The 14,586-nt window shown below is 35.7% G+C and overlaps 2 protein-coding genes across 2 annotated transcripts; both read left to right on the plus strand.

Moving 5' to 3' along the window:
• Positions 1 to 686: 686 nt before the first annotated feature.
• Positions 687 to 3,289, plus strand: lamp3 (lysosomal associated membrane protein 3). Its single transcript, XM_065259869.1, has 6 exons — positions 687 to 837; positions 1,101 to 1,321; positions 1,593 to 1,712; positions 1,877 to 1,949; positions 2,279 to 2,449; positions 2,638 to 3,289. Exons 1-6 carry the CDS (start codon positions 777 to 779, stop codon positions 2,775 to 2,777), a joined length of 786 nt encoding a protein of 261 aa, XP_065115941.1. The 5' UTR covers positions 687 to 776; the 3' UTR covers positions 2,778 to 3,289.
• Positions 3,290 to 4,249: 960 nt separating this feature from the next.
• mccc1 (methylcrotonyl-CoA carboxylase subunit) lies at positions 4,250 to 13,833 on the plus strand. Its single transcript, XM_065259361.1, has 19 exons — positions 4,250 to 4,539; positions 5,070 to 5,113; positions 5,218 to 5,351; positions 5,507 to 5,602; positions 5,709 to 5,830; positions 5,918 to 6,065; positions 6,154 to 6,275; positions 6,355 to 6,466; positions 7,305 to 7,386; positions 7,739 to 7,866; positions 8,783 to 8,966; positions 9,437 to 9,546; positions 10,556 to 10,772; positions 11,093 to 11,179; positions 12,460 to 12,509; positions 12,667 to 12,804; positions 12,901 to 13,008; positions 13,357 to 13,428; positions 13,508 to 13,833. The coding sequence occupies exons 1-19, from the start codon at positions 4,484 to 4,486 to the stop codon at positions 13,628 to 13,630; spliced, it is 2,133 nt and encodes a 710-aa protein (XP_065115433.1). The 5' UTR covers positions 4,250 to 4,483; the 3' UTR covers positions 13,631 to 13,833.
• The last annotated feature ends 753 nt before the right edge of the window (positions 13,834 to 14,586 follow it).

Raw genomic sequence — 14,586 nt, forward strand, 5'->3', positions numbered from 1 at the left:
CATGTCCTGTGCTCTGACAAGACTAAGATAAACTATTTTGGCTCAATTTGATGTGTTGGTGTCCGGTGTGTGGGCGACTGCCATGCAAACTGAATGGTTACAGTGTGTACCGTTTGGTCTGAGCACTGAGTACTTGTCATGTAAACTTATGTGCATAACGTGTCATGTCAAAATACATGCTTCGAAGGGATTTATGATGACAGAGACATTCACATTTGCCAAATAATCATGTGTAATCAGAGTTTAATGTTGAGTTAGTGTCTTGCGAGTCAGTCGTCGCTTATGTCGCACTTATGTTGACATGAGGCATAATGCACATAGTTTACATAACCCTAACACATGATGAGCAACACACATGACTTTCTGAACACATATTTTGAAAATGCCGCCACTGACAAGGACTTCTTGTTCTGAGTGGAAACAGTTGGAAAACCTCTGTATGACCCTGGCTATTGTACAGTAACTCAGTTTTGGGGTGTTACCAATCTTCTTTTATAGCCTAGGCTATCTTTGTGGAAAGCAATAATTCTAATTCTATAAATATATTAATAATTAGAACACACTGCTATTACTATGTTACTGTATTGTAATAAACATTCTGTATTAATTCTGAAACAGTTTAAACTGTACAGATCAAAGTTGCTTCCTGATGTTAAACAAGCTGATGACATCAAACCACAGTGGTCCTCCCTCACAAATGTGTGTGTATTAGTTGACTGCCGCATGTAAGCTGCATATAACAAAAACTGTTCTGCGACCCAGAAACACTTTTCAATATGATTCACACAAGTCGCATCACCCTTCTGTTTCTGATGCTGTGTTCTCTGGAGTGGCGAGGTGAGATCATTTTCTTTGTATTGCATACAGACCTTAATATCATTTAAATTAAATGTGAACAACATTAATGTTTACTTATGTGAATATGATTTAAAATGCAATATTTATCTCATCTGGGTACATTCACATCACTTTCATGTACATTGTTTAAATATATATATATATGTTTAATATCTTTGCGCGGTATAACACAGTAAATATGTAAAACCAATAATAATAACTCAACCTTGGTTAACACTTTGCCAATTGCTTTGTGCTTACAGGAAATACTCTCACCTCAAATGCTTTTGACTCTATAACAAAAGAAGCTTCTACAGTTGACAGTCATGCTAGTAACAACAATGCTACAAATCTGCCCAAGAGACCCATTCTTCAGCCCAAAGAAACTGTTCCACTTCAGTTTACATGCACTTTAAAGAACCCTCAGGGCAAAGTGTGTGTGCGGGCCAGTTTGGGAGTGGAGTATGTCGTGAGGGTGAACAAAGTAAGCCTGTTAGAGTCTCAGCACTTTTATTTCAAGTCTCAGCATATATTTTCAAGGGGTGAGAACTCATTTGGTTGATGACCAACACTGTGTTAAGTCAGTTAACGGCTCGCCAAGGATAGGCATATTGCAAAACAAGCCTATCAGCATTTTTGTTGATCCTTCTACAAATTTGTATCTTGCTAATTATTTTGATTTTACTAGTTTTATATGCATGATGCACCATTAATTTATCCAATATTGGCGTTGATTTGCTTTCTTTGTATTGCAGAAAAAGTATTATTACAACCTGAATCCCAGCTTAATACAAGCAACAGGATACTGTGGGGACACTAAATCAGTGCTCTCATTGGACTTTGAAGGTGGACATCTAGAGTTCACCTTTATGAAGGTACCTACAGCTCATCTGATTTAATTTAAACTGATTAAATTTTTTATTTTATAAAATAAAATATATAATTATTTAATTAATCTTATATCAAATATAAAAACATATATGCTTCATCAACATCAAAATGCTAATATATTTTATGTTTTATTTAACCACACTTACAGGAAGGCAGTTTCTCGTATGTGAAGACTATTAAAGGTCTTCTGAATCCCGCCCCTCCTTGTAAAAAATGCCAAAGTAAGTAAACTATATGGGGCGATGTCCCGGACAGGGTTTAGGTTAATCCAGGACTAGGCCTTTTTAATATTAGGTCATTTTTACAAACATACCTTACAAAATACACTACAGGTGTGCATCTTCAGACATGACAATGTCAACGAAATATGTTAAATTTGAACAAGACAAGGTGTTTTTAAAGCTCAAACATGCATTTTAGTCTTTAATCTTTCTATTGATTTTGTGATGAATCCTTATTTCTAGTCTTTCAGGAGATTGACCTGTAACCATTAGTTTAATAAAAAATTATACTTTTGATCTAATTTTGATTTGATTTTTACAATGAATAGGTAAACCCTACATTGGAATTGTGGATCATGAAAACCTGTTCAAAACTAGCAATGGCCTGAGCTTCAAGTGCAAGTCTGAGACGATGCTGATACTGGCAAATAACTTCAGAGTTAAACTTATACCTCTGCAGATGCAAGCTTTTGATCTGGCTAATGGAGCATTCGGAAAAGGTGGGATATCTGCCTGCACATGTCTACATATGTACAGTATGTTTTTAAATGTAAATATAAACAAATAAACTAAGTATAAAACATTTTGTAAACTAAATTGAGTTACTTTACATGTTTCTTTAAACTAAAATAAAAAAATAACATAAAATGCATACCCAAAGATAACTTTTTTTATAACTTTATTTTAGAGGCTGAATGCTGGGCGGATTACAACAAGCGAATGATTCCGATTATTTTGGGAGCTGTAGCAGCAGCAATTTGTCTCATTGCAATTTTGACCTTTGTGCTTGTCCGTGAACGTCGTGGACAAGGCTACGAACAACTCTGAGACTCTACATGTGTGTTACAATCAAGTGATTTCATTTTTTTTTGCATTATTTGAATTTCAGGTTTCAAAGAATAAATACTGTTGTCACTGTGCTTAGAAAAATGACAAAATCCTCTTGTAATGGCTAAATCTGATGTGTAAAAAATAACAAGCAGGAATCAGACTAAACAAAAATGTATTAAGGTTGTAAAAGTATCAGTCTTACTGTTATTTCAGTTAATTATAATTTGAATACAATTAAAAACGCTTACTAAACATTTTCTAATTAACAAAAGGAATATAGCTCATAATGAAACACAAAAGACGTTTTGAATATGCAATTATTTCACAGATTTAAAATGTTTTTGACCAAATCAGTTTATAATTTCCAAAACATAAGACAAATAAAAACATTCTTGGTGGTTAAAAATGTTTAATTAACTTGCATATAAGACATTTTAAGGAGGAGCTATTGAAAACTTTGTTGTTTTATGTGTTTAATTCAAATAAAACTTTAATGAGGTTTATTTCCAGATGTTTCTCTATAAAAGTGTGTGTGCACATTATTCAAACATGATTTGCTGTACATTTACATTTGAACATTAAGCAACTTACAAAAGTGCAAAAAAAACACCCCCCAAAAACAAATGGCCTACAAGAGTAAAACTTCTGGGGCATATTGGCATACTACTACCGTTTCTCAATCGGAAGACTGCAACGTCCGGAGGTCGCCTATACAGGCTGCATACGTCATCAAGCCTGGTTTATTTAAATTAACTAAGTATTACATTCGCAATTCATAAACATATTACAACAATTTACGATTAACTAAGAATAATAGTCAACTTTATAATCGTTAATATTCTGAAACAAGACAGTCTTTATGAGGTATGCAGCCTGCATATGCGACCTCCGAAGGCGGCAGCCTTCCGATTGAGAAGGGCCTACATATCCCCCCATAGATATGTATATAAAGGCTAGATGGCTCAAGGCGGAGTCAGCTGTGTCGTCACTTGGCGGCCATATTAGGTCAGTGCTGCCATAGTGCTGCTCCCTGCTGCTGTGGACGGAAGGTGAGTGACATACGCCAACTAAAATGCTCGTAACTTGCTGAATTCTTGACGGATTTACAAACGGTTTGGTTTTTTACAAACGTTATCAACGTGGCTATACTTCTGGATGCTTTAACATGTTTCATGAATTTTTTATTTATTTTTAGTATACGTATTCAGTGTCATAGGTACATCTTTGACGTTTATAACAAACCAATCCGTTTGAAAATCGGTAAAAAATTAAGCAAGTTATGGTCATTTAAAAGTACCTGCATCATTAAAACTCAATGCTACGAGTGAGCGAGCGCCCTGTCCTAAGATGGCCGCCAAAATGCGGACGTTCAACTCAATTGGCCATCAGCGCGGACGAGCCATCTAGCCTTTATATACATATCTATGTATCCCCCAGTCGCCCTGCATCCAGATTCTCGACTCTGATTGGCCTCTGAAAGTACGGCAAGACGCTGAGGACAAACTGGTCGGCCGTCTGTTCCGGCTGTACTTGTTTCCACAAATATAATTTTAAAGATATTTATAACTCGATTAATAAACCGAGAATTAATATTTAGATATCATCGATTTATTCATTATGGTGTAGCTGTTAAATAGCTGAAAAAATAAAATTAACTGTCACAATAATAGCTACTACTACTGCTGCATGCTAACACAGTTATCATGGCTACAGTGTTGCTTACAACTGAAATCAGCAGAACTTTAAACAAACATCTACTGTAAGTTATGTTATATTCTTAATATTATCACATGCAATACATGTTTTATCCAAATTTAGCTGTTGATAAATCTAGAATTTTTAGCTAGCGTTTGTTTTAGTGATCTCTCTTATACGTGATTCGCGAGAAACGATTAATTGTAATGTTTCTCACTTTTAAACTGATTAATATTGATACCCATACACAACTAGACTTTGCTTTAAAAATTTGCACGAGAAGCCACATTTTCGCTCAGAAAAAACAAACAAAGCTATTAAATGCATGTTTGTTTGTTTGTTTGTTAAAATTACCTCTGGATAGTGAATTTAATATAGTTGTACAAAGTGAACGTTTTGCCTTAAGTAAAACAAAGTTTTGTTAAATGTTGAATACGCATGGTATAAAATGAAATGAATAATAGAGAGGTCACCTCTGCAAATGTTATGTCCTTGAGAGCAGTAAACTGAATCTTGTCCTACTATTAACTAAGAAAATACAATTAAAGAGCCAAATAGTTTAAAAACTTAGATTTTGTGTTCCCTTGATTGTAGGAAACTGATCTGTGCTAAAGGATCTGTCAGATATGCCTCTGTGGGTAAGATCACATTGAAAACTGTTATTGTTATTATTTCATTATCATGTTGGAGGACTTAGATTATAGTGAGCAGTCTTATATGTGCCATGTTTGTCTGTCTATAGACAGGATTGAGAAAGTTCTCATTGCTAACAGAGGAGAGATAGCCTGTCGGGTAATGCGAACAGCTAAGAAGATGGGTGTTCGCTCTGTTGCTGTGTACAGTGAACCAGACAGACATTCCATGCATGTGGCCATGGTGAGAAAAAATAAAGGACATTGCAGTCATTTATTGATTGATAGATAGATAAACACATAGGTAGAGATGCCTGTAGATTGATATAAGACTGATATGATAGATGTAAATCTCTAAAATAATGTTATGTTTTGTAATGTATCATAATCTCTCTGTAGGCAGATGAAGCATATCATATTGGGCCTGCAGCGTCTCAGCAGAGTTATCTGTGCATGGACAAGATACTGGACGTGGCCAAAAAATCCTGTGCACAGGTATTTCAGTGTGCAGAAAAGTTTTGTGATCTAAACATGGTGTACAGTTGACTTCAGAATAAAACATATCTTAAAAACTTAAGGAAATGTTTTTATTCTCGGTTAGGCGGTCCACCCTGGATACGGTTTCCTCTCTGAAAATACAGAGTTTGCTGAACAGTGCAAAAAGGAAGGTATCATCTTTATCGGTCCACCTTCATCCGCCATTCGGGACATGGGAATCAAAAGGTATAGGCAGAATTGTTTTCATCATCAAAATGCCTTAAACATCAAAGTTTTTGTTGTGGTTAATAAGTAAAATACATGTTGTTTTAGCACATCTAAACACATTATGTCAGCTGCTGGTGTACCTATCATTGAGGGCTACCATGGAGAGGACCAATCAGATGAAAAACTTCAAAAAGAGGCGGCACGGATCGGTTACCCTGTGATGATCAAAGCTGTTCGTGGTGGCGGTGGAAAAGTGAGCTGAAAGTTGTATTTCACACGCAGTTCTGTAATATTATGCTGTAAGTGCACATGGCGTCACTTTGCTTTTTCAATTCACACAGGGAATGCGAATTGCAGTTTCAGAAGCAACTTTTCACGAGCAGCTGCAATCCGCCCGAAGAGAAGCCCGCAAGTCATTCAATGATGATGTCATGCTTATAGAGAAGTTTGTTGAAAACCCAAGGTCTGCTTTGTTAGATTCTCTTAAGTATTTCCCATGTGATGTTATAAGTTATGATATGTGAGTATTTGTGTTGTATTAGACATGTAGAGGTGCAGGTGTTTGGTGACCAGTATGGTAATGTCGTGTATCTGTTCGAGAGGGACTGTAGCGTTCAGCGACGTCATCAGAAGATCATTGAGGAAGCTCCAGGGGTACGAATTACTTCATCTGTCAGTTAAATTCTCTTTTGCAATTTAAGTTGCTACGTGAGAATGTTCGTTTGGCAGAATTAATTTTGTTGTTCTACCATTTCTTGCATCCTAAGATTCACTCAGTAGGCTACAGGAAACTAAATAAAGTTTTCTATTGCGTTGAGCCTAATAACACCATTTAACCATGGTAAATTCACTGTAGCTCATGAACTTCACTTTAGAGGTCTTCTCGTGTCCAAAGAAATGTACCCGACATGAAATGTCTCGAATCACTTTTTACCCAAACCTGACATGCAGAATTTTTTTTTTAAGAAAGACCCGACCCAAAGACAAACCCAAGAAAATTAGACCTTAGTCCGAACCAGTGGAATTTTTTTCAGCCAGCTGGACCCAAATGTAAACTGCACCGATGTGTGTGCAAGTCTGCAGCCCAGCAGATACCAGTCAGAAATAATCACCAAGGTAAAAGCTAAATTGTACATTTAAAATTGATTGACAGGTTTGTCTCAACGCACACACGACAGTTCGGGTCTTTTTAAGTCCGTTCGGCAAAAACATTTGAATCATTTTAAATTGTTCATATATTGTTATACATGTATATATACCGTGTCCGAGGCAAACGTGAAACTTTTAGAGCCAAACCCGCTCGGACCTTGGGTTTTCAGATCTAAGACCTGTGAAGACTTCTACTCCACTTATTGCTGAGATAAGAAATTAATTTACATAAAGAGACAATTATTCCTCCCTACATGGGTGTGACATGATAGTTTATGATGTTTTTTGTTGTTGATGAAACTGCCCCAGTCTGATTGAATTGGCTCTGTATGTGTCATTGCAGCCAGACATTAGTTCTGAGGTCAGGCGGAGACTTGGGGAGGCAGCCGTGCGAGCGGCTAAAGCCGTCAACTATGTGGGAGCAGGTGATGATGTCATGTCAAATTTATGATGCACTAATGATACATTTTGTTAATTGTAGAGCATATAAAGCAGGTTTCCCCAAATCTAACCCTGGAGGGCCGGAGCACTGCAGAGTTTAGCTCTAACCCTGAACAAACACACCTGAGCAAGCTTAATAAGGTCTTCATGATCACTAGAAAATCACAGGTGGGGAAATTTGATTAGGGTTGGACCTAAACTCTGTAGTGCTTTGGCCCTCCAGCGTAAGATTTGGGGAACCCTGATATAAAGAATATTCCCATTGCAAACTTATTTAGCACTAAGTTTATAAAAAAATCTAGTGTGTATTTATTTAGCTGAATGTTATTTTAACAGGCACAGTAGAATTTATCATGGATGCCCAGCACAATTTCTACTTTATGGAGATGAACACACGTCTGCAGGTGGAGCATCCTGTTTCAGAGATGATCACAGGAACTGACCTGGTGGAGTGGCAGCTGCGGGTGAGACGGGGTGACAGCATCTACTGCGGGCCTGGATGAAAATTTAAAGGCTGCTAAATACATTTTTTAGATTAGCGATTTTATGTTTTTTGTTCAATGTTTCAACTTGGGAAACATTCTTCTGCATTAGGATGTGAGCTATATGTGCATCACCAAAATCCAAAGTTTTTAATCCATCTTGCTGTAGCTAAAATTGGATTGTTGTGAAAACATCACACTGATCTAATAAATTGAGTACTAAAGGCATAGTTCACCCAAAAATGAATATTCTGTCAACATTTAATCCCATTTATGTTGTTCTAAACCTGTATACGTTTTTATTTTATTTTGATGAACACAAAAGAAGATAAATGATGATAAACACACAGCTGATTGTAACCATTGACTTCCATAGTAGGAAAAACAAATATGATAAGATACTGTCAAATGTGTGCTTACCATTATTAATCAAAATATCTTCTTCATCATTTTTCACAATACTTCCATAATATTTGTTTTTCCTACTGTTGAAGTCAATGGTTACAATCAGCTGTGTGTTTACCATCCTTTTTTAAAATATATTATTTTGTGTTCATCAGAAAAAAAGAAATTCATACAGGTTTGAAACATGAGGATGAAAAAATTAGGACAGAATTTTCTTTTTCGGCTGAACTTATCATTTAAGGTCATCCCGTTGGTCATATAAGACAGCTCCGCTGATTGATGTGGCTGCTTTAGTGTTGAGAATGTACAGAGCTATATAAAGTATTGCAAAATTACTTATTTAAGGATATCAGATATAAGAGTCACAAAATGTGCTGTGGACAGAACGTTATTTATATTTGTCCACAATTACATTTTTTTTTACACAGCAAGACCATTACTTTTCTGAAAAGTTTATGATAAAAATGTGTTATCATTTGGCTTTGTCTATCAGGTGGCAGCAGGAGAGAAGTTGCCCCTCACTCAGGAAGAGATTGTGTTGAGGGGTCACTCTTTTGAAGCCAGAATTTATGCTGAAGACCCCAGTAACAACTTCTTGCCAGGAGCAGGGCCGTTGCTCCACCTGTCAACCCCGCAGGAAGATCAGTGCACACGGATAGAGACAGGGGTTCGAGAAGGTACTTTAACAATAAAAATATAATTCCTCATTATTTGAATTTGGACAAAATAACCTAGATATAATTTGTTTTGAGATTACAAAATGTACCAGAATTATCCACCTTTACCACATACCACAGCTGATAATACTTTGGTGTCAACATGGTCTAATTTTTATTTAAGTATCAATTATCAAATCTGTCTTGTGTTCCCAATTGACTTGGATATGGTTTTGTTTCGACATGTTAATGTATAGAGTATCTATTTAACTTCACAAGTCCCGTAATATTTATGTATTTGCTTTCACATAGATTAAAAGTGCATGTTTTCTTATTGTTTAATAATAGGAACAATAATTTTAAACTAAAAAGCCATTTTAGCAGCAGGCCAGTAGATTCAACATGTTTGATTCAAGAAGCGAAATAAGATGATGCTTCAGGACGTATTCAAGTACATATTAGATCAAATGTATATTATTTTTTTGTGTAAGGTGATGAGGTGTCAGCCCACTATGATCCAATGATTGCTAAACTGGTGGTTTGGGGGGAAGATCGCTCCGCTGCTCTGAAGAAACTCAGATATTGCTTACGCCAGTATAATGTAAGCAAACCATAAGTTCATATTAGGAAAAAACACACAACACTAGCGATATTTCATATGATTCTAGTCCATTAATCTTAGTATTTCAGAAAAAAATTAAATAGCACTAAATGTCTAAACTTTTAAAATCAAACCTTAGAAATGCACACCTTTGCTTCAATAAGTAAGTTATACTTCTCAATTATGTTGTTTGAATGTACACATTTTTTAAAGTCGTTGTTGAACGACGTAGCTCGATGACTATGAACAATGGGAATTGTAGTCTTCACTTTTACTGTCGATAGGAGTCAATCTGACTCAGAAATCATATTCATGGATAAAGTAATGAAATAATAATGTAACTGTTAAAAAACTTTATGTAAACCCACAGTGTGGCTTTATAGAAGCAACAACAGGGCATGTTAGATGCTTCAAGTATTACTTCTGCATACAGCGCTGTGCAGATTTATCAATGTATGACATCAAACATTGTTTATACAGGAATGAAGCTGATTTGTTCCCATACTCTTCAGTCTTTTCCCAGCATATCCCTTAAAGTTAGCCAAAGCTTTCTGCTTGGCTTTTTTACCAGATATTCCAGACTTGTGATGCACTTGTCTGTTCAATTGTGAACATTGAGTGATTCACCTCTCATTTGCATAGTCAAGCATTTGTAAATGTTTTTCTGCTCTTACTTTAATAATCTCACATGTCAGACAAATGCTTTACTCCCATCAAAAAACAAAAACAAAACAATTGTATGGCATCACAGTGAACGCATATGATTAAAGACAACAAAGCAGCACATATTTTACCCTCCTGTAATCTGTGTATTTATAAGATATGCTGAATATTTTGATGGATACATCAAAAAATTGCAACATAAAATATATACCAACAAATTACAGATAAAAATGTTGCCTGTAATGCCTATTTGACTTATATTAGACAATAATATCAATTGTGATTAAAAGAACTGGTAGACATTTCGTGTTCATGTTTACTATTATATCTTCTCTTTAATCTTCAGATTGTGGGTCTAAACACCAACATTGAGTTTCTTCTGAGTCTATCCGGACATCCAGAGTTTGAAGCAGGGAACGTTCACACAAGTTTTATTTCACAGCACTATGATCAGCTCTTCCCATCAGTACAGGAAGTGTCTCCAGAAGTCCTGTGTCAGGCTGCCCTGGGCCTGCTGCTACAAGAAAAACACTACACAGACAAATACAGGGACCAGTCCAGCGGTGAGAGAATATTATTATTATTAATACTTCACAAGTATCGTAATATTTATGTATTTGCTTTCACATAGATTAAAAGTGCATGTTTTCTTTTTGTTTAATAATAGGAACAATAATTTTAAACTAAAAAGCCATTTTAGCAGCAGGCCAGTAGATTCAACATGTTTGATGCAAGAAGCGAAATAAGATGATGCTTCAGGACGTATTCAAGTACAAATTAGATCAAATGTATATTATTTTTTGAGTTAATAAGTTATAAACGTATTCCAGTACTATCAGTAGGAAGCTTGTTTGAGTTGTTAACCAGTAACCTTCTCTTGCAGACATGTACTCACCATTTGCATGCAGTAACGGGAGACGACTCAATGTCCTGCAATGTAGGGAACTGACACTGCAGCTAGGGGACAAAAGTAAGTGTTCACCCTCTAATAATCACACAAACAAAGCCAAAATAGACTGTCCTGTCATCTTAAGCCAGTGACTGATACATTCCTGTCAACACATTGATATACCACAATAAACCACAATCACAATGAAAAATCCCTGGCATTGTCTAAAAATAGCCCATGTGTGAGTCTGTGGCTTTGTCCGAAATGCATAATGTGACAGTAGATACTAAATTAGATTAAGTACCACTTATCGACCATGAAAACAGTACTATATGAGTATGGATAATATAAATGAATTTGGACATCTTACATCCGCCATCTGATACATCACATGACATATGTTGTCATAACGTCATACAGTTAAATAAAACAACACCCCTCTGTCATCTCATTCTTTGGATAACTCTAGGTCATTCAGGTATTTTCGCCTACAGTTTTTCGAATACTATGAATTTGGACATACTAATCACCCCATTTAGGCAGTTTCGGACACAGCCTGTAATTCCATATAACTAAAAAATTCTCTTTATTTATTACTCTTATGTAATTACAAACTTGTAATGCAGTGAGGTACAGGTCATTTAAGATTTTGCTGACGGTCAGACATTGAGCTAAAAGTTCTCACATATGATGACACATGATCATGAATCAATGTCCTGGCTTAAAATTCCACAGGATCATTTAACATGAACAATATTGTGAATAATGCAGGATCAGTTTGCTTATTAATAGACTGCACACGCAATCATTCCTCCTTCATGTCAAGCTTAAGAGATGATCTTCCTTAAATAGCAACATATCATTTGCATTATAAATGAGCAGTAATGTGATGGCATTGATCATAATAAAAGCAGATTTGAGATTCTGGATGAGAAGATGAGTCTCTCAAAGTCCAGGTCATATTTTAATCCATACGAAAGAAAACTGAAACTATTTTGGGATTAGAAAGAGTTTGCATTCTGACATTTCATGACTAAAATTTGCTTTAGTTTTGTTTGTTTCATATGATTACCAGTTTCTTATAATGTAATTTTCAGCCATTTTTTCTTTGTAAATTTAACACAAATTAAAAGTAGTACAGCAGTATCATAATATATACTTATGATTGTACTTTAAAAATGTACAATTAAAACTGTGTTTTTGTTGCATTAAAAATTTATTTGGGTTGAACATGTGCTTCATTTTTAAGAAAGTATTGGCAAAATGATAATGTTAAGACAATTTTGTTTTACATTTAAGTAAAACGTGACCCAAATGTTTTTTTGGATCAAATTAATAATTTACCTTTTTTTAATCAACAGAAATTGCTTTATCTGTTACATACAATCCAGATGGGACGTATAGTATGGAGGTAAATGTTAATATTATACAATATGAAAAGGTGTGCATTAGCCTGTATGTGGCAATAAACTGTAATTTACAAATCAAAAATTAGTTTGAGGGCTATGACTAAAAGTTAATAGTCAGGGATTATGCAATGGCTAAACATGACATTTTTTGTTTGTCAGACTGAAGGTCAGGTGTTTCATGTGTCAGGGGAGCTTCAGATGGACAGAGATGTGACCTACCTGTGGTGCTCTCTCAATGGAGTGATGTGCCGACCCAAACTTATCATTCTGGACAACACTATACACATCTTTTCTACAGTAGGTTTTTGTATTATTTTTAATCATGATTTATGCTTTATTAGTGCCATGCCTGGAGGATTGTCTGTTATGGTCTGCTTTGTTTTTATCTTGTAGGAGGGAAGCACCCAAATTGACGTCCCTGTTCCCAAGTTCCTGGCCGGTGTTACTGCCTCCAGTGCACAGAGTGGTGCTGTTGCACCCATGACAGGCACTATTGAGAAGGTGCATTCTTGAATTTGCATGTTGTGCATATCACACGATCCAGATCAGGATTACTGCATACAGTACTGAATACAGTATATCAGAAACATTACTAACAGTTATATACAGTACATGCATTATTTTAAACATGAAGTTTCAATCATAATCAAATCATATTTAACAATGCTACATTGAATTATATAGTGATTTTTACAATGTACATTTGAATACCTGGATAATTGTGCTGTGGGCAAGGTATATGTCACAATGTTTTGTGTCATTTATTGTACTGTGATGTAGATGGCAACACCCGCCCCATTTTGTGTATACAGTTTTACTAGTGTAACTGACTTTTTACTTTGTTTGAAGGTGCTAGTCAAGGTTGGAGACTTTGTGCAGAAGGGTGACCCTTTAATGGTGATGATTGCTATGAAAATGGAGGTGAGAATTCATCAATTTTCTATACAGTGCAGTTCATAATTCAGACTACTAAAGAGTACTTTCTTGTGTTTCTGGACAGCATACCATCCGTGCACCTAAGGCAGGAGTTATTAGAAAGGTGTTATTCAAGGAAGGCTCACAGGCAAACCGCCATGCAGCACTGGTGGACATTGAAGAGAAGGATGGAGCTGAAGCCGATTAACAATGTGATGATATTCAGTGTGATGTCACAGAAATCAGCACTATGAGAAAATTTGGATATGATGGACAGATGTTCAAAACTTGGACTGATTCCCTAATAAGCAGTAATTTGGAAAAACCTAATAATTTTACCTTTGAGATGTAGGATTGTTTTTTCTTTTTGATTTGTATAGTCTATTAAACTAAACTAAATCTATGAACGTTTTTTCTGGCATGGTTTATTTTGTGGAATATTGTTACGTTACTAATTACTTTAATGTCATTGTTTGGTGGATAAAAATATATTTGTATGCCTCATTTGCCTGGATGTCCACTGTATGAAATGCCTGGTATGCTTGGTTTGTTTTCCCGGTCAAATTCGGACGACTGCAGACTGGCACTACATCTCCCATTCTTATGTGTTCAAGGAGGGATTCACATTTAAACAAAATAAGCATGAGCTTGTTCACTCAAGCATCAAGTAGTTGGTGGTGGTTGAGAAGATTCCCCCTCTCATAAGTAAAGCATTTTGAGGTCTGCAGAAAAGCGCTATATAAATGTAACAAATTATTATTATTAAGTACTTTTAACAAGTTGCAGAGTGATTGGTTAAACCATACAAATCTTATCAGTCAGAGGTAACGGTTTCAAACAGTTGTGTTGCCAGTGCCATAATTTTCAAGAAATGTACACCCTCTACTTTGCATATACATTAGGGTTGTTATGCAAATGTTCTTTTCAGTATGACGTATAACTGCATGGGCGTGACTGAAAGAGCTGTTTAGGTAGGCGTGGATGAGACTTCACTTTTAAAAAGATCTTATATGTGCACAGACATCTTTTAACACTCTAAAACAAAGGAAAACATGAAATCGGGTCCTTTTCGAGCAGCAAGAATGGCTTATAAATATAACCTGCAGCACTCTGACAATCAAAAATGTGTATGTCGCTCAGACCTGACGTAGGGTTGAGTACTTT

The sequence above is a fragment of the Paramisgurnus dabryanus genome, chromosome 24 (genome assembly GCF_030506205.2).
Source record: "Paramisgurnus dabryanus chromosome 24, PD_genome_1.1, whole genome shotgun sequence".
Classification (NCBI taxonomy): Eukaryota; Metazoa; Chordata; class Actinopteri; order Cypriniformes; family Cobitidae; genus Paramisgurnus; species Paramisgurnus dabryanus.